At 48.3% G+C, this 18,578-nt stretch overlaps 1 protein-coding gene across 1 annotated transcript; it reads right to left on the bottom strand.

Moving 5' to 3' along the window:
* Nucleotides 1-207: 207 nt before the first annotated feature.
* LOC111929461 (uncharacterized) lies at nucleotides 208-17,078 on the bottom strand. The gene is made up of 5 exons (XM_086890953.1): nucleotides 17,015-17,078; nucleotides 4,198-4,394; nucleotides 3,457-3,657; nucleotides 2,758-2,928; nucleotides 208-2,665 (listed from the first exon to the last, which is right to left on the bottom strand). Exons 2-5 carry the CDS (start codon nucleotides 4,390-4,392, stop codon nucleotides 2,564-2,566), a joined length of 669 nt encoding a protein of 222 aa, XP_086747079.1. The 5' UTR covers nucleotides 4,393-4,394; nucleotides 17,015-17,078; the 3' UTR covers nucleotides 208-2,563.
* Between the last annotated feature and the right edge of the window lie 1,500 nt (nucleotides 17,079-18,578).

The following is an 18,578-nucleotide window of genomic DNA, read 5'->3' as shown; positions in this document are numbered from 1 at the left end:
GAAATGAGCAGAGATGGTAGCTAACTGGATATGCCTAGGAGACATAAATACCAAAATAAGAATGGCAAGTCCTTCCCTTGCTTCTGGGGAAGTACTGCCTTCTTTGGAGGCCTTTGAAAAACAGATCACAGGGCTAATAATCCATCATTTCCTCCCATGGACCAATCCAGATAATGGTGTCCCACCACCACCTCCCTGTCAGGAGACTAAAAGACAACAAAACATTTATTAAATGCTTTTGAGTACACTCTGTAATTCCAGCAGAGTAAGGACAGAAATATATATATATACACATATATATACACACACACACATATATATATATATATATATATATATACACACATATACACACACACACATATATATATATATCAAACAAACTATGTCTCAGCAGCACAGCCTCACTGCCCCAAAAGCACCAACCCCAGGCAATGGGTTACCCTTAATTTCTGCCTTTGGCACCCCTGTGCCTTGGACAGCCAGCCTCCCATAGAAGGCCGAGGAAGGGGCTGCCTCAATCCCCAGTACTGGGAGTAGCACTCCCAGCTCAAGTCAAGAGAGTGGAAAGAGTCTGAAATCCCTGACAACTTTATTTCCTTCCCTCTCTTACCAGGCTCTGCTCCTGCAATTTAGTTCTGAATTCCTGCTGTGTCACTCACTTGCCCTTCAGGACTAACAAGTGGACATCATGATGGCTTGCGGAAGGAAAGGTATCAGCAGAGCATAAGGAACAAATCCAAGGGATGGAAAGCAAGGAATAAACTCCAATGTTTCAGCCCAAAACATCAAAGTCCTTATACAGCACATAGATTTTGAGGGGTTTCCTGGTTTTTTTGTGTCTTGGACAAGCAAGGGAGCAGGCATTTTGCTGGGAGCTGCTGAGTGTGGAAGGGCAACTTCAGGATTCGTACCCACAGCCCAAGTGTATCCCCAAGCTGGCTGCTCTCTCCTTTGGGAGGGGCACTGTGGGACAGGCAGGAGAGGGGGAAGGAGGGAGGCTTTTCTTTACACTTGTGCTGTGCTGAATGTGGACCATCTGTGCCCCCAGCTGGAGTGCTGGAGATGGTCTGGCACTTGAACCACACCATATTTACAGATCTAAACACAAATGGCTACTGCCTGATTGTTTCATGATTCATTAGTCAGACAAGCTCTCCTCTCCCGCCAGCACAGCTGTTACAGAGTAAACCTTTGTCACTTAATAGGCCTGATTATTACTTTCCATCAAAGGTATTGATCTGTGTCATCTCTACTTAAGGGAAAAGGGGAGAAGCGAAAAGGGGACCAAAATGTGTCGGGAAAACAAGAAAGGGGGGAAAAAAATTCTGAAAGAATGACATTTCTCTGGTGAGCAGGGGCAGCGGTCAATGCGTCTCATCTCTCCTGCCTGTACTGTGCTGGTGTATTCATTTGCCACGGTGCCGAGGTTACTCGTGGAGATGAAACGTCTCACATGATGTGGCGCTCCTTGCGCCGCACCAGACTGCTGCAGTCACACAATATGGCCATGCATATAATTGCTCGGCCAAAGACACTACGTGAATTAACAAACAGAATTTTTAAAAAAATAGAAATCAATTAAGACAAGCAGCAGAAGGTAAAATACAGGTTCATCTCCAAATGGCCCTGCAGAGATTGATGGCGAGATGTGGGTGAGCAGCCCCAGGGCTGAGGCCTCGGCCGCCGTGGTCGGTGCCGCTCCCCCAGTTTACACCCGTGGAGAAGCTGGTCCTTTTTGTTCAGCGCACGGGCTCGGGTGGGATGTGGCTGTTACATCATTGCCATGCAGTGTTCCACCACAGCTTGAGAGCTCCTCGTTGCTCCACAGCCACCTGCCAAGCTGCCGTTGCAGCAGTCCAGGGTTATTGTGGAATCAGACGCTCTGCCGGCAGGAGGAGGTTTGCATCAGCCAGACTGGGAGTTTCATGGGCCCTCTGACTCCCAGCACCGTTAACAGCAGCATTTTTGCTTCCTGCTGCATCCAGCATGCCAGCAACTGGGAAGGCAGTTCAGAACCACAAATGTGGCACTGGGGAGTGAGCAAGATTTCCAGCTAAGAGTTTCACTCTCCCTTTTCCTTGCATTTAAGGCATCATCTCTCCTGAGGCCCATTCCCAAAGCCCTCAGCCAGTCCTCTTTCAGACCAGGTGAAGTTCTGGGAGGTACAGGACAGAAGAGACTAAGTGAAGTCTGCTTGGCTTGCACCCACAGCAGCACAACAGTGTGACAACTGGGATCACAGAGGAATAAAAGCAATAAATGTGTCTTCAGAGCCAAACACGGTATGCAAAACCAGTTTAGTGTTCTGAGTGCTGTGTCCAGTTCTCTCTCCCAATTCCAGAACAGTTTTGGAGCAGTCCCAAAATGACTGCTGCTCAGCTACCCCAGAGAACATGTTCTTTCTGAGTAAACCCCACTCCCTTTGTTCCAAATCTCAAGAGCTGTAGAGCAGGGCAAGGAATCATCCTGTAAATCCTTTTGGAACAGAGAACTCCAAGACCCAAACACATTCCTACGCAGTACAGTAGGCATTTTCTTCCCCCAGCACCTCAGGAGCAGTCTAGATGTACAAGGAGCTTGTCCTCAACCCCAAAGTGTGTTTTCCAAGCAAAGAGTCCAGCAGGACGTACCACAGGGAAGACCAGTCACTAAAGGCAAAGCACTGGTGAGAGAATGAAGGAGAAGGAGTGGGAATGCACATCTTTGCTGTGGAGACCTGCTCAGAGCACATGATTTCTCCTGAGGTCAGCCTACCTTGGGGCCATAACTGCCTGTCCAGCCAAGGTTGGAGAGGGCACTGGCAGACACTGTCCCAGCATGTCCGCGGACAGGGAAGTCATCCACACTCTCAGGAGAGGAGGACACAGGCATGTGTGAAGCTCTGACATGGAACATTCTCTTCCCATCCAGTTTCCACCCAAAGCTCTGAAACAGACCAAAAGACGCATGACTGAATCCGTGCTCCTCAGAAAACCTGCCGTCTCCACCCCAGCATTTCCCCCAGCCCACCCAGGTCTCATCATGCCCCCTCTCTCCCCGAGGCACCCGCACCTTAGCCGCATGGAAAGGGAATTCAGAAGGCTGCAGCACGTGTCACCAAGCGAGAGTCGTGGCACACACAATCCCTGGAAAGAGTAGCTTGGCAATCCTGCGTGAGCTGCGCTTCCCGCCAAGGCCCGGCGCTGCGCCGGTGCCAGGAAATCAGCCGTTCAGCCAGCAGGCACAGCAGCAGCCGCGGACACGGAGCAGCAGAAGGGAGCCGTCAGACCCCAGAGACACACTTGTTCTCTTCTCCTCCCTCGCTACAACAAGGAGCAGGGGGCTGGGGGAGTGAGGAAGCAGCGAGATGCTGGAAATGTTAGCTTAACCCACTGATCTTTCCAATGCATCAAAAAAGAAAAGTGCTTAGTCAGTGCTTAAAGAGAGACCCAAACCAACAGACTGAGGTGATACCTTAGAGCTCAGGTTATGAGCAAAAACCTTGCCACTTGAGAGCTTCCTTGCCATGGATAAAGGTGCCCTTTTGTCTCTGAGGCACTCAGAAGGAGGCTGAGTAACACCATCAGGAACAGGCTGTTGGGAACAATCCTGAAGCAAACAGGTCCTCACCATTGTCAACGCTTCACTTCCTTCCCTTGGAGACCATCTTTGATTCTGGCAGTTGGTGACAAGACCAGAGCAAGGAGCCAGTGAGGGAGATGGAAGACACAAAAAACCCAAAACCAAACAACCCAAAAACCCCAGCCAACCAACCAGCCAATCAACCGACCAAACCTCCAGCCAAGTAGGTCTTAAAGCCTTAGCTTTCCAATACCAGTCCTTTCCAGGGACTTGCTGGGATGAGGGGCTTATTAGTGATTTTCCTTCCTGACCTCACTGATACAAATCAGGAGCAATCATAGGAGATCCACATCACACCTGCTGGCACTGCAGCCCAGTAAGACCTTGCAGAGATCCCGCAGCATTACCAGCAACATCTCTTCAACTTCACTGCACAACTCAGACAGCAACTTCTTCCTGGAATACGTCATAGACTACATCCCAACACCCAGCATTATGGATCCTCCTTCTTAAGTCAGGAGGCACTGCTGCCTGGGGTGGATTTCCCACCAACTTCCAACACTGATGTTCTCCCTTCCCTGATCTTCATCCTTGGCAGACACCAGGGGCCTAAGGCCTGATGACATGACCTACCTGCCGTAAGCATGGCTCTGACTTCTCTGCAAAAGGCAGCAGCAACAGCTGGCTGAGTCCATCCCCAGATTTTTCATATAAATACCTACATTGCTGCCGGTATAAATTGCAGTGGGGCTTTGTCAGGTTCCCTCTGTGAGCCTGGTGAAGTACTGCCCCTCGCAATTGAATTGTGTCATCAGCCCAGGACACCATCCCTGGGAGGGGAGGGAGGAAAGGGAAAAAGAAAAAAGGGAAAGCTTCAGGTCAAACGATTGATTACGGCTCTGAGTTACAGGGGGCTATTGATTTTTCATTAAACACCATGTACTGCTGTAAAGCAGAAAAAAAGTAATTCATTGATCCGAGCTGTGGGCCATGTTCACTTATTGGCTTCCTGCCACTTCCCATTATTCCCAGTTCTAAATGTATACTGAGGTCAGTTCATTCTCATCATTGCCTCCTGTCACCAGAAATGTCTCTCAGTAACTATTAGTTTAATCACCCCTTTCTTACAATGATAATGAGTGATAATATCCAGCATTATGGCAGATTCACGAATATTATTCGATGTATTCTGGTATTGCATTCCACAATGCTCCAGTTAAGGGTCTGTCAGCGTCTCCATTACAAAGCCCCCAGGCCTTGAACTTTATAAATCACTCCTCAAAATTTGCTGCTGCCAGAAGTAAAAAGCAGAGGATGTCTTGGTTCTGGAGAGAATATTGCTAGAAGAGAACTCAGCAAAGTCTTTCTGGCCACCTTTTAGCTGCAGTGAATGAGAGCTGGAAAGGGGAGGGGGAAAAAGGGGGGAGAAAGAAGAGGAACTTGGCCAGCTCAAGCTGCTTTTTCCAGTGGATTAAAATGCCATCATTTCACAAACAGGATGATCTCGCTGTTCCGTTGGACGGCGATTCAGGGACAGGCACGCTCCTCTCCTACAGCTGACACCCAGGCAGCACTGCCATCCTGCCTTGCTGACAGTGACACTGGGACTTGAGAATGTCTGCTCTGAAGCCTTTGCCTTGTGTTTGATAACCTGCACTTTGAGGGTGCTGCCAGCGTAGGGCCAAGGGCTGGAACCCTCAGAGTTTAGTAGCAGCTGCTCGGGTAAAACCTCGGCCTGGGAACAGTGGCAGGTACAGCTTTAGTAAACAGTTTGTACCCAATTCCAGCCCAGAGATTTAGGGGGAAACTGGTCAAATTTGGGATTTACACCCACTGGAAACATATTACAATGACAAGCATTCCACAGAGATGTCACTGGAACTGGATGCCCTAAAAGCAACAGTAGGCTCTGAAGCGTTAATTTCAAAACTGCGCTGATGAAGATTTGCTGAGGTGAACAGTCATCAAGCAAGAGGAGGAAAAATAGATATGGCAGGATCCAAAATTCTGCTATGATGAGAGAAGAGAAATAAGCAAGTAGAAACTGCCTCTGAGCTGCCTCCAGCAGCACAGAATCAGGGCTGAATGATGTAAGTGTGAAAAAAAGACTATTTTTATAAAAATAGCTAGATCATCATTTTCTAATATTTAAAAACTTAAAATATTTTCTTTGTCACTAAGAAAAAAAAAAAAGCACAAAGGACTATCAAGTGGCCATGCATTTTAGGCTTTCTGTAGGCCTTCTTACACTTTGTGATTTTGTCTTAGTCTTCTAGAATTGAAAGACTCATTCCAGGAGAAAACAGAGGAACAAAACAGATGAACACCCAACCATAACGTAGCACTACACTAATTCAGTAGATTACTCTCAGGTGGACCCTATTCCAGCACCCACACACCGCTGGCAGTGCCAATAATGACTTTTCTCCACCACCATTTAGGGATGCTCCAAGGAGTCCAGCTCAAACTCTTACCTGGAAGAGCTTACAGACCACTCATCCCCTGCACGTGAGGTTGTTGTCCAACCAAAATTGCCCGTGCTGTTACACGCAGGCCAGGTTTGGCCTCTGTTGCTAAAACCTCAAGTGTGTGCCTTTGTCACTTAGCCTGGAGGTGCCAGTGCCACCCTCCCCATCAGGGTTCCAGCCCCGCCACGGCCACCACCAACAGCCACTGCTGGCATAGACGCAACAGGCACAGCAAGGGGCACCCACAGTGCCACCCGGCCCAGGGAAGCGGCTCCTGGGGACAAACTCTAAAGGGGCAGCCAGAGCAGGACTGAGGAGTGTCCCCTTGTCCGCTGCAGGAGGAAGGGACCCCTGGGAATGGACATTTACACCAGACAGCTGAGGGAGTTCTCTGTTTCAGCGGGGGTCTCCAGGCCCCCCCAGCCCTGCTGGAAAGCGAGTCCCAGCTCCAGGCACGACAGCCATCACTCATTTGCTTCCCTGCATTTCCTCGCATGAGGTGGCTTTTCCAATGTGTTCCGATACGCTGCCTCCCCCTGAAGCCAACCTCCTGCCCAAGCTCTTCACAGTTTGTGGTGAAGTAGAGGATGAAGCCTGCTAATTCCCGCTTCTGAGTCCAGAGCCTGTTTGTGCGAGGTCAAGTGGGGCTCAGAAGGGCCATCTGGACAGAAAAGGAACAGCAAATTCCCACCAGGAACTTGCTTTTGTACAACAGGGCTCTGCAGAGGGAGAGGGAAGGGTCCTACGCACGAGGCAGAGATGGTGCCCACTGTAAATGAATTCTAGTGAAGAAAACAGCTAATGGGTGGGTTATAGGGTGTGGGAATAAGGTAGAGGACGATGGCAGGGACAGAAGTGATCAGCCTGAATGCATCAGGTGCAGCCCAGAGGGAGCTCTCCATTCTCAGAGGATGCTGCAGGGATAAATAATACTTTTCTTACCAGGCACATAAACAAAAGAGCAGCATGTCCATGTCAGGTAGTTATATGGCTCCTATTATCAATAAGCACTTGGCAATCTCTGCTGTGTTTATCCCCACAACACCCTGACGAGGGAGGGAAAAACAGTCTTTGCAGATGGAGCAGGTTTGACAGGAGAGATCTTGATTGTGGCAGGGCAAAGTACCTGTGAAGCCAAGGAGAGCAGGACCCAGACTGAGACACTTCAGCCTCAGGATATCACTTGGATACAGTCAATGTACAAATACATCTGAGGATTCTGGCCTACCTCAAGCACAAACCAGGAGCCTGGCAGGGCCGACTTACCTGCCATGTTCTCTGGAAAATGTTACTCTCATGCTTGCTAAGACAAACAGGAATGAGAGGAGTATCCTGCACCTGCAGGGCACTGCCACAGCCTCCCAAGAAGTTAGAGAGAGCTCAGAGCTGTTACTCTGGCTGCCCAAGCACTCCTCGTCTTCCAGAAAGCCCCATGCCTGCGGGATCCAGGTCATTTTAAATGGATTGGTTGATGCTATTACAAATCACCCTAGGAATGAAGCTCTTACTGGCATGACCGGTTTATTCCCCTAATATCCCCACCCTGTGCCAAATAAACGGCGTTGATGTCACATCATTTGCAGGGGACAGAAAACCTCTGCAGAGCTGCAACCAACAGCCCTCTCTTGTGCCAGGACATAGCACACATCCTGGGGTAATAAAGGCTTCATTTCATGCTTCAGCTCACCTGGGCTGAAGCTGAGATTCAGCAACATATCCAGGCTCAGCTCTGACTCCACAACAACTCCCACCTAGTCCTGCTATTAATGCTCCCAGATTTTATTCACATTTTTAACTTCTAGCACTGATCAAAGCAGGGTTAAAAGGAAGGGAAAAGGAAAGGAGGGCTTAAAGGGAAAGGGAAGATAAAACCCATTCAGACTCTGTACTTTCCACTTCTCAGGTAACTTTTGTGCAGACCAGTCTGCTGCAACCAAACCTGAGAGAGAACTGACACATTTGAAGACAGTTCAGTTCCAGCAAGGATCATGAAAATAGGTTGCTGGTTGGAGAGAACCAACATCTTACTTCAACAGCAATTTACAGCCCATCTTCAGAGCAGACCCCTCTCTGACTTTCACCAAGTGCTTCACCATCCGTCCATGCAAAGGATCTGTCAGAGCCCACGAGGCTGCAGAGCATCATGAAATATGTGTGTGCTTTGTCAGAAGCATGGCCTAAACACTTACAGTGCTGTAAATATAAACTCAACAGCTGCTGTGCCTTACAGTTCAAGGTAAGGCAGAATAGCTGACGTAAATTGTGCCAGTGTGCTATCAATATAAAACAACAGGGCATGATACATTACCGTGAGCCCTGAGCACTTCACATCTGTCTTGACACCACTGTGGGTTTGACACCCGTCAGTTCAAAGGAGAAAATACAGCCTGCCAAGGGAATCGCTCCAGCCCTGCACCAGGGCGCTTGCCCCACCACGGAGCAGGCAGACAGCACTCTCTGCTCAGGCAGCATTGAAAGATTTGGGCCATGACACACAGGCAAATATGCTGATCTGTTCCATGGGAAAGTACCTGTCAGGATGAGTCTCAGTCCAGCTGAGTGCCTATTGCCAGCACATAACCTTAAGCACCCACTTGAAGAGAGCTGCTCGCAATTTCAATTTATGCGCATACTTATGATGCTGTGTTCATCCACGAGGGCAGGCTAAACCAAGCTCTGCCAGCCCCTGCCTCACCACAGTGCCTCAAGCAGCCCGAGTGGCATTCCTGGCCTCAGCCAGCTTTGGGCCCAGTCTGCCCTGCACCAGAAATGCCACCATGCCCATTACCCACTGCCAACTGCACTGGTTTTAAAACCTCTCTCCCCGGTCCCGAGGGAAGGCTGCTTACTTCTGAACAACAGAAGGCTTGGTTAGATTGTTATGGAAAGCCAGCAAAATATATGGAACTTGTCAAACAGGGTACAGCCTTGAAGGCTCACATGGCAACTGGACACTAAAAGTTAGGGATACAAGGCATCATCAATACCCACCTTCCTGAGCCAAGCCTTTCCTGATCTAAGTATGGCTTAGAAGGCAAGATAAACCTAAGTCACTCCTTAAATAAAGTCCTTTGTCCTTAAAGATGTACTTTTTTTTATTGGCTCTGACCTGACAGAAGCCCTTGGCTTTTGGATGTTTCTCACTCTTTAAAACCCCAAGACCTTTCCTCCATCCTGCTTTTAGAAAGACATTTACCTGTGACAGAGAACTTTTTGTTGAGGTCAAGATACCTGTGTGATTCTGGTGACAGCATTGATGGCATCCACACACTGAGCAAGGCATGTTGCTGGAAAATCAGGGTGGGAGACAAGAGCGTGCTCAGGTCCCCTTCCAACACACACATGGGCAGAGCACTTGCCTGTGCCTGCGACCCGGGAAGGATTTTAGAATCCCCGGGATTGAAGGGATCCAATGAGACTTCTTTGAGGTAAAGCTTCAGGGCTGTGTGGGGTGCCAGTCCTACCTGGTTCAGAGAGTTCAGGTGCTACTGCAGCAAGGCACATCCTCACAGGCCGAGCCCCAAGAACATTTCCTATCACAATGCAGCCTGGAACACACCTCAGTGCCTGGCCAGAAATCATGAGAGCTCAAGGACAAGGTGTGCCTATGGCCACCTCTCCTCCATACTCATTCTGCAACAGCACCACTGTTCTGGACACCACAAACAGGGTTACTGATTTTCACAGGTAATCAGAGTTTCCAAGGCTCCAACCTTTGCACACAGGCTTTGCCCTAGGGAACAAACAAGCAGAGCCAGGCACAGCAGGTATGTGTGACTGCTGGTGAGTATTGCCAACCATTATAAAATACGGGAGAATAGCAAGCAAGGTTTTAGCCAGTTTAAACAATCCTGCAGGGAATACTACCAATAGAAACTAATACATATGCAAGCAAGAGCAAGCTGCCTGGGAAACGGAGCACTTTGCCTCCAGTGTCAAATAAAGCACAACACTTATATTGCCTTTGGTCCAGCGCTAAGTGTATTATTTAACATGCATATATCCCCAAAAGATTCTTCCTGGATATCTACACAGATCTTGTCCCCTTGTGCTCAAAGCTTTAATGCAGGAGGGCAACATTATGCCTGTGGTCTGAATGAGGAGTTTTGCTTGTCTGGAAACAGTCCAGATTTCTCCCTAAGTACCTGGGAGCAGAATTTGCCCAAGTGGAGACATCCCCCAGCCTGGATGGTGACGGCAGTCACTTGTGATTTCTCAGGAGTACTCCAAGTCTACGTTTAACCCCCCTGTGTTGTACTGGGGATTTGTCTTAGACCTGCTCGTTCATCCACCCCTGCTGTTGGTGTAAACTCAATTCGCCTCGGTCCCTGTCCTCTCCTCCTCTTACAGGAGAGCTGTGTCACTCTCCTGAGCGATCCTGCCGCATATGTTTGTGAAACAGTCCTGTCCAGAGCGAGGGGAAGGGTGGGTGAGGACCCCCACACAAAATGGCAGTGCTGTGCCAGGAACAAAGATCCCAAGCAGGGGTCAGCAGCACAAGTGGCTGCCACCACGTCAGCCCGGCACTCCAGAGGCTGAGCACTTCCAATTGCGATTCAAATCTGCCATGGAGTTCATCATGTTTATTTAGGCATTAAAAGCAATTTCCCAAGCACATGTCTGTCACATTTAGACACAAAAGGCTAGCCTGTAATTAGGACGTGTATGACCTCACTGGCTTTAATTGGAAGAAGCCGGCATCCAATCCATTTCCCAGATAGAAGAAAACTGGCATTAGGAGGGAAGTTCGGTGTCAGCTGGTAGAATGTGCACAATACCTGCTGTAATGGGCCCCAATTCATCATCAGCCCCTGCACCATCAGGACTTTGTCAATGGTTTGCTCATCAATTTGCTCATGCACCAACACATGAGATCAGGAGACAGATACTGTGTCAGAGAGAATGATCACACAGCAGGAAAAAACAAAGAGGAAAAAAAAAAAGAAAAGGAAAAAACCCAGGACTAGCAATTTCTGCTTTGGCAAGGCAGCAGGGTGGGCCTAGGGCCAAAGGCAGGGTTATCCCAAGGGGCTGTAACTCTGCTAATTTTCCACCTGCCTATGCAGGTCAGAATTTAGCCCACCAGGGTTTGCTGGAACTTAATGCACAACACAAAGAAAATATTTAAGATTGAAACACCCCAGCAAGAGTCGGTAGTAAGGAAAAGTCCATTTGTTGTAGGAAAATGCAGCAAAGAGCTCCAAATTCTGCTCCACATATCCTTCTGCAGAGAAGGTTGGATTTTGGCCCGTTTGAGAGCTGACAGGCACACCTCTACCTGCTGTGCACTGCTGCTGCCTGCGCGAGAGGCCACAGAACCACCAGCTACCCCAGGCACAGCCAGACACACCCCAGGGACCGACAGACGTGTCAGTCATTCCAAACACAGACCCTCACCCTCCAAAGGAGTCTATACTCAGGCCCATGACATCCTGCCAAGCAATTTTTTGGTTTGTCCCAACAGGGACAAGGGTGGGAAAAAGCTATTGTATATGAACTACACATCACTCTGTTATTAATACTTTTTACTGTGATAGGAACAGAGCCTGCAACTCTGCTACACCAAGAACTCGAGAAGTTTAAGAGATGGGGCAAAGAACATGCAAAACAAGCTTTAGAGATGAGAGAGACTCATCTTCACTCCATCACCAAGAACCACTGTATGTTAAAACCATGTCCTCAGTGTTCTGGTAGAAGGACAGAAAAATGTTCACTCCTTTGAAAACAGATCCCAGGTCAGTCACTGCAGTTACTTTTGCTGGCTTTACTGCTTCACCTCCATGGAAAAAAAATCATCCCTTCTCCCTCCACAAGAAGCAGCCTCACTCTTCAGCTAACAATATCATATCACCAGAAAAAAATTGTGATTTTTCATGCCTCAGGAATTTCCAGTATTTAAAAATAAATATATTAACAGTCAGATAGAGAGAAAAATCAACAGAGAGAGGGACAGGTTTTTACATTGGTTTGGGATAAAAAACTTGGATCTCAGAACATTTTCCAGAATTAAATACTTACTTCCCATCTATATCAACCTTTTTCTTTTCTCTCTGTCAGACAAGCTAAATATTTGGTCTTTCCTGGCTGACATATTTCACCGGGTGAACAGAAAACTTAAGCGAAGCCAGACAGCTGTTCAGGCACAATGAAATGCACCAGGTAAATGAAAATCAAGGAAAAAGACACCAAACTGTATCACATAATTAGTCTGAATTCTGTTCTTAGCACAGTTAATGAGCTCTAACACAAAGAAACTGGCCTCCAAGAGACAGCCAAATTGTGCACTAGCTGTAGAAGGCCTCTTGCTTCCTTCCATTATTAATTCCCTCCTTCAAGCCTCAGCAAAATAGCCCGCTTCTCCATGTGCCTTCCATTGGTTTCTGCTCTTGTCCTGCTCTGGTTTTCCTCTGGCATTCCAGCTCACGGGGGTCATCTTGTACTCGTGTCCCACTCCCCCCGGGATCCATCTGAAAAGCCTGGCAAAGAGGAAGAGCTGCACGGGTTACTGCAGCACGTCTGATCTGTATTCCGAGCCACAGCTGGAGGACAGACCCCAGCCAGCCTCCAGCCACGGCTCCAGGATACAGAGCTGGGCCAATGAGGGAAAGACGCTGTCTGCTTGCTGTTTCCAGCAGACATAAAACACAACTCCCAATGTGTGTTCCCAATAAAGAGGGGCTGGAGGGGTGGAATTAATAGCTGCTGAGCGTATCGTGTGCAGGATTGATGGCTTAAATAAGTAACACACACAAAAAGCACGCAGAGCAAACACGCAGAGGGAGGCAGGAGGGAAGGAGCAGGCACTGGCCTGCAGAGCCTCCTGTGCCACCGAGTCCCTCTGTGCCTTGGAAGGGCCAGGGCAGCCCAGGGCCACGGCAGGGCCTCCCCAGGAGCCGCTGCCGCCCCGAGGCCTCGCTTCTGAAAGCCATTGGCACCAGAGCCTCCAGGGGCTGCTGCTGCTGCTGCTGCTGGGGAGGGCAGGGATGGCACTGGGTGGACCTTGCAGCCCACAGGTGTGTGCCTGTGCGCTGGGGGAGCCCCAAGGGCGTGGGGAGGGGGTGTCAGCCACGGGAACGCAGTGCCTGGCGTTGCACATGGACAAGAGAATATCATTTCTTTAAACTCATCTTGCATTCAGCCAGCTGCATATAAATTTCCCTCTATCTCATCAAGCTCTCACTGTTTGGCCTCCTCTGACTGATATTGGCTCATCATACTTAATCTAGGGTGAAATTTCCTCGTCTGAGCTAAATTACTCGCAGCCATCAAGGGAAACGATATTTATTTTTCGTGGGGCTAATGACCTGTCCCCCGGACCCACCCACTGATGGTTATTTACTAGGGCCCAGATGCTTGGGCTCAAAATGAGTGCTAATGTCAGCGGGGGCCATTCCTCATCCAGGGCTCTGATTGAATTGGAGCGATCCCATTGACATTGACTCGGTGACTTTTAAGGCCATTACCCTCAGCAAGAGATGAACCTCTCATCATTGCTCCGACACTGACAGCTGATTAGCGACAAATTACAAGCGGGAAGGATCTAAGACTTTGTTGGGAGAGGAAGGGGAGGAGGGAGAAAGCGGAGGGGGAATTTGGAGGAGGTGTGGGGAAAGCACAGAGTCGGGGAACTTGGAGCGGAGCGCAGGGAAAGGAAAGAGTGGGAGGGGACAGCAACACCCAGAAGCTGATGCGGTCTTTGCCTGGATGTAGAGCAGGGCCCACAGCCAAAGGTTGCACAGAGGCAAAGAGACGTAGTGACTGCAGGGAGCCACAGTCAGAGCAGGGCTGGGAGGAAGAACCTCTACTTCCAGTCAGTGTCAAGAATGGACAGTGGGGCCAAACATAGCTGGGGCAGGCAGACAGCTTGGTGGCAGCTGTGTGCCAGCTCCCAGGAATCACAGCTCCTGTGAAAACAGAACAGCCTCCAGGAAAGGCAAGGCAAGAGCTGCCTGCCAACCCTGACATGCATTTCAGTTAAGGCCCTCATTCTCAGCAATACCAACATGACCGAAGGTACTGTCACTGCGACCTGTTTTGCCAAGCACACTGGTACCTGGGTTTCTCTTTTCACTGCTCTTACATTACTGAGGGATAAAGTTTTAATGAGTGCAGGTCACACGGTCTGTGTCAGAAACAGACACTTCTACTGTCAAACATGGGAGCAGCCAGGAGACCACACCAGTCTCCTGTGCCAGCTCCCCAAACAGGGAAGAGTGGGTAGGTGCTAATTTTAAAGCTAGTGGAGAAAGATAACATACCTTAAAGAAAATGCTACCTGCTGTGCATACAGCTTTTATCTGGATGATTTGTGAAGCAGACTATCCTCGCCCCCAAGTAAAAGGGAGTATTTTCAGTGGCACCATTAATAATGGAGCCATCCTGAAAGGCATTACAAGGAGGCTTGTTGCTCTGCAGCCCTCACCACACTTTACAGCTCACAAAACACCAGGCCCTTATCAAAGAACAAGTGTTATGAAATACAGACGAAGAAAATGCTTGCGAGGCTGAACCGCCACGGTCACAACTGGCCTCTCGGAAATAAAACCTGGCTCTGGGTGCTTGGCAGACAAATGCAGTGTGCCGAAGTGCAGCCTGTCGGCTGAGGTCTGAAACCCCAATGCACCTTCAGCAGCAGTCCTGGCAGTGTGAATCCCAGCCCCCAGCTGCAGGAAAGCTGCTCTGAGGCCCCAAGCCTGTGGCCGAACCTCCCCTTGTCTCTGCTTTACAGCTGCATCTGGCACCTGTCTGCCACTGCTTCTAAGGAAAGGCAGCCAAAGCAGTCGAACTGCTCTCCCCTTCTCTGCTCCACACCAGTTCTTACAGCAATCTCAAGAGCTCCCTAGGAAAGGCAACGTACGCTGACACCCTAAAATCCCCTGGGGAGGAGCAAGGAGCAGCGCATTGGACAGGCCGTACAGGTTACTGTGTTTTGTGGCCAGCCCAGAGCACCTGTGACCTCAGCTGTGCTGCTGGAGGCCTAGAGCTACTCCATTTCAGCAGACACAGATCCCTCACTGCAGAACCGACGGGGCTGCCACCAGGCTAGGCTGGAGACAACCAGCTGACACATACTTGGCTGTAGTGACCGACCAACAACCCTACACAGTGCCCTTCACAGCTACAAACCTTGTCCCACCTCCGGTCCTGCAGGTGTGGACAGGACTCAATGGCCTCCTCAGAACATCCTCTGAGGGAACGCAGCTTGGCTTTTTTGACGTGAGCATAAGCTAGGGCAAGCGTATCAGCATGAAAGGTGTGCTAAGGCACGAATGTCTGACCCTCATGGGAAGTTCCTTGGTTTTAAAAGATCCTACTTGCAAAATTTCCACCTCAGATACCATTCCATGAGCTCATCACCCTCACTGAGGTTTTCCTCATACAGAGAACTCATACTGCCACAATTTACGTTTCCTTTTGCCTAATTTCTATCAGCCTATCCAGACCAGTCCATCAGGGTGCAGGGAATCCACCTGTCCCTTCAGCACTGGCCAGCCTGCTTTGAGAGAAAGTTCTGCCAAACCACCACCTCTCAGCTCTGCAGCACTACCCTCTCCTGAAGCAAGTCAACAGCAACCTGGAACACTCAATAGAAAATAAAAAAAAACTTCTATGGACAGCAGGCTGGGTTTGATGAGCTCTTTTGGAAGGAAATGCAAAGAAAAAGTTCACCAGCTTTCAATAATATTGAGCTGATGTGGTGTACAGGAATGCATACAGCTTCTACCCTAAGAAAATCTTTCTCCAAGAACAGGACAGAGGAGCTTTTCTCCTTATCACTCATCTCCCCAATGAATTGTAGGCATTGTAGGGCATTTGTCACCTCCTAGAGCAGAAAAGAAATGTAGGTAATTGGAGCAAGTCCAGTTGTCACCTGGTCAGACAAAACACAATCCATTCACCAACTGCAGCACCACAGTACCTGGTCACCAAACCGCATCTCAGAGCTCACAAACAGTATAAAAGATCTCACATCATCCCTTTAAAAACCCTACACATTAAAAAGAAAAGACAAGACTTCTTGCAACATGTTCTGAACAAGCCCAAAGACACCTGCCAGTGGGAGGAGGTCTGAGCCAAGCTGCCAGGTAAGCGCAGCCCGTCTCTCCGGCTGTGGGGCGCAGCGGGAAGCTGACCGAGTGCCTGGCTGCCTGCGTGTGCTGCACAGTTGCTGGGGTGGGTCTGTCCGACCACGCGTCCAAACAGCCTAATGCTCCCCTTCCCAGCCTGATTGGTCAATTTAGGTGACATATTTTGGGCATCTCTGCTTACTCACTGACTGCAACTTGTACCCCGTCCACAAATCCCCATCTGCAGCTACAGATGGCCCTTTTTTCCCCCCCTTCCTCCCTTCTCCATTGTGTAGAACAGCTCTGAGAGGCTGCAGAACAGAGGCAGGGATGCAGGATTGCTGCGCTCTGCAACACAAGCCAGCCAGACATTAAATTCAACACAAGTGAGGAAACCCCAGTTCTGAACCTCCAAACTGTCCACTGTGCAGCCAAAAGTCCCTTTCTCTAGGTCTGGCTCGCACACAAAGCACAGCCCAAGAGCAGCAGTTTAAACACTGTTGTAGGACAAACCAGGAAAAAATCCTGCTGAGTTTTTAACTATGCTTGATTCTTCCTTTAGTCTTTAATATACTTTATGTCAGACTTTACAAAATGTTCTCTTCTTCTGCACCTTATGAGGAACAATAAGACTTACCCCAACCTGAGAATAGTTCCAAAGCCTGGAAGGTCTGGTAAAGTGTCACGAGGAAATCCACTTTTACTTCTGTTGCAAAACACCTACATGCTTTTTTCTCACATTCCTAACTCTTCATTTTCTACTTCACTACTAAACAGCAACACAAGATAAAACAGACCTGTTTCACCACCCATTTAGTCTCATTTCTCTGAACCTCTAGCGAAACAGGAGCCAGAGCAGGGGAAATGAGTTAAACAGCAGAAAGTAAAGACACAACTGTTTGTACATACACTCACCTCTTTCAAAAACCGCCTCTTTCAAACCGCCTGTGCTGCAAGGAGGAGGTAATTTTCCGGTACAGTGCTACCTAATGCTGGGCTGTTGATGCTGCCAACCAAACTGTTCTCGAGCCCCAGGGCTTTTGTCTAGGAATGTATTTGTTGTTATTCTTTTACCTAGGAGAGTAATTGTGGTTACTTTTCTTGGTTATCATCACTGTTACCTTCAAAGCAAACAAGCAAGGCTTCAGAACCTGACTGTGCTCCAGTTCTGCAGGAATTACAACTGCTTTTACACTTCAGCTGAGGCAAAGCAAAGCCTTGTCATCCTTCCTACATTGTTAAAGTGCCTTTCCTGTATTTCAGTCCTTTACACTACAAATACATCTATTTATTGTTTTTTTCCTTTTTTCTTTTTTTTTTTTTTTTTTGAGCCTGTACATTGCAAAGTCCTGTGCTTGTAGAGGCCCACCTTGAGCACCGTTAGTGACATTTATTTTACATTACTCCTATTCTGAAAACACATTTCATGTGATATTTTGCCAGCTGGGCCCAAAACTATTAATCCATTTTTAAAATGCAGACCATTTTGTTTTTAATCACACACTTCTATTTTGAGTTGGGTGCACTGTAATCCATGGAGTTCTGTAATTTTCCACTTCATTTACTTTGTATTTAATGAGCTGGTAATAATGTATATTTCCAACTGAAATGACTGCCTGAAATGTGGAAAGTCACAAAAGTAAAGAACTTGGACAGGGAATGTTGCTGCATGAAGTTTTATGGAAATAAATTGAGCAACATTAAGACCTGGAACTGTAAGAGAGTGAAAGCCATGGTTAAGCGCTGATTTTCTGTTTTCAATAGTTTTTTTAAAATGTTTTTAGTGCTTGCTGTTGTGTTAGGCTGAAGAAGTCTTGCTGCACCTCTACACAGCATCAGCTGGAGCTGTGATTTTCAACGGCAGAGGGGAAATCCCCTCTTCATTAGAGCCTTAGGTGTAATTCCCATGGCAATCAGCCCAGGAAGACTCAGATGATCCACCTCCTAAATCAGGCTCCTATCCTCCGCTTGGGCATCAAGGCCAGGGGGGTGATTTGGGAAAGCTCTGAGGAACCAGAAGCTTCCAAAGATGCTTGAAAATTAGGCCACTTAATTAGATGTACAAATATGGGGCATTGTTTTGCACCTTGAAGTGTGGTCTTTGATGGCTCCTAGATGCAAACCACTTCTCCTCTGCTCCAGATGAGCAGGAATTTCATGCTAAGCATTAGCAACCAAAAATTTCACCTGTTAAATGTGTGTTTACTCTTCTCTGCCTGTATGTTCCATCTGGGCACGGACAAAGGACGTCATCTTGTCCTTATACCTACAAAATCCTTTCTGGTTGCCACAGAGGGCAAGGATCAGAAGTTTACAAAGTAGCCTTGCTTCATGTGAAAGCTCAAGAGGAAACTTGGCCAAAAAAAAACCCCTAGGCTGTCTCTTTAATGGCAAAACTGTGTTTCAAGATGCTGTTTAAAATATTAGTTTAAATGCTATATTCACAGCCCTGTTCTGCAAACTGTAAACAAAAGCTGAT

This window comes from Cyanistes caeruleus, chromosome 5, assembly GCF_971803275.1.
Source record: "Cyanistes caeruleus chromosome 5, bCyaCae1.hap1.1, whole genome shotgun sequence".
NCBI lineage: Eukaryota > Metazoa > Chordata > Aves > Passeriformes > Paridae > Cyanistes > Cyanistes caeruleus.
The sequence above is the reverse complement of the archived record's forward strand: the minus strand, read 5'-3'. Positions and strand labels throughout refer to the sequence as shown.

Coding starts and splice junctions, on each gene's coding strand:
- LOC111929461 (XM_086890953.1), bottom strand. CDS start 4,392: ATGGTGTCCTGGGCTGATGACACAATTCAATTGCGAGGGGCAGTACTT. Junction 3,658..4,197: donor CAGAGCCATGCTTACGGCAG/GTAGGTCATGTC, acceptor ACCAACTGCCAG/AATCAAAGATGGTCTCCAAG. Junction 2,666..2,757: donor CAGGCAGTTATGGCCCCAAG/GTAGGCTGACCT, acceptor TTCTCTCACCAG/TGCTTTGCCTTTAGTGACTG.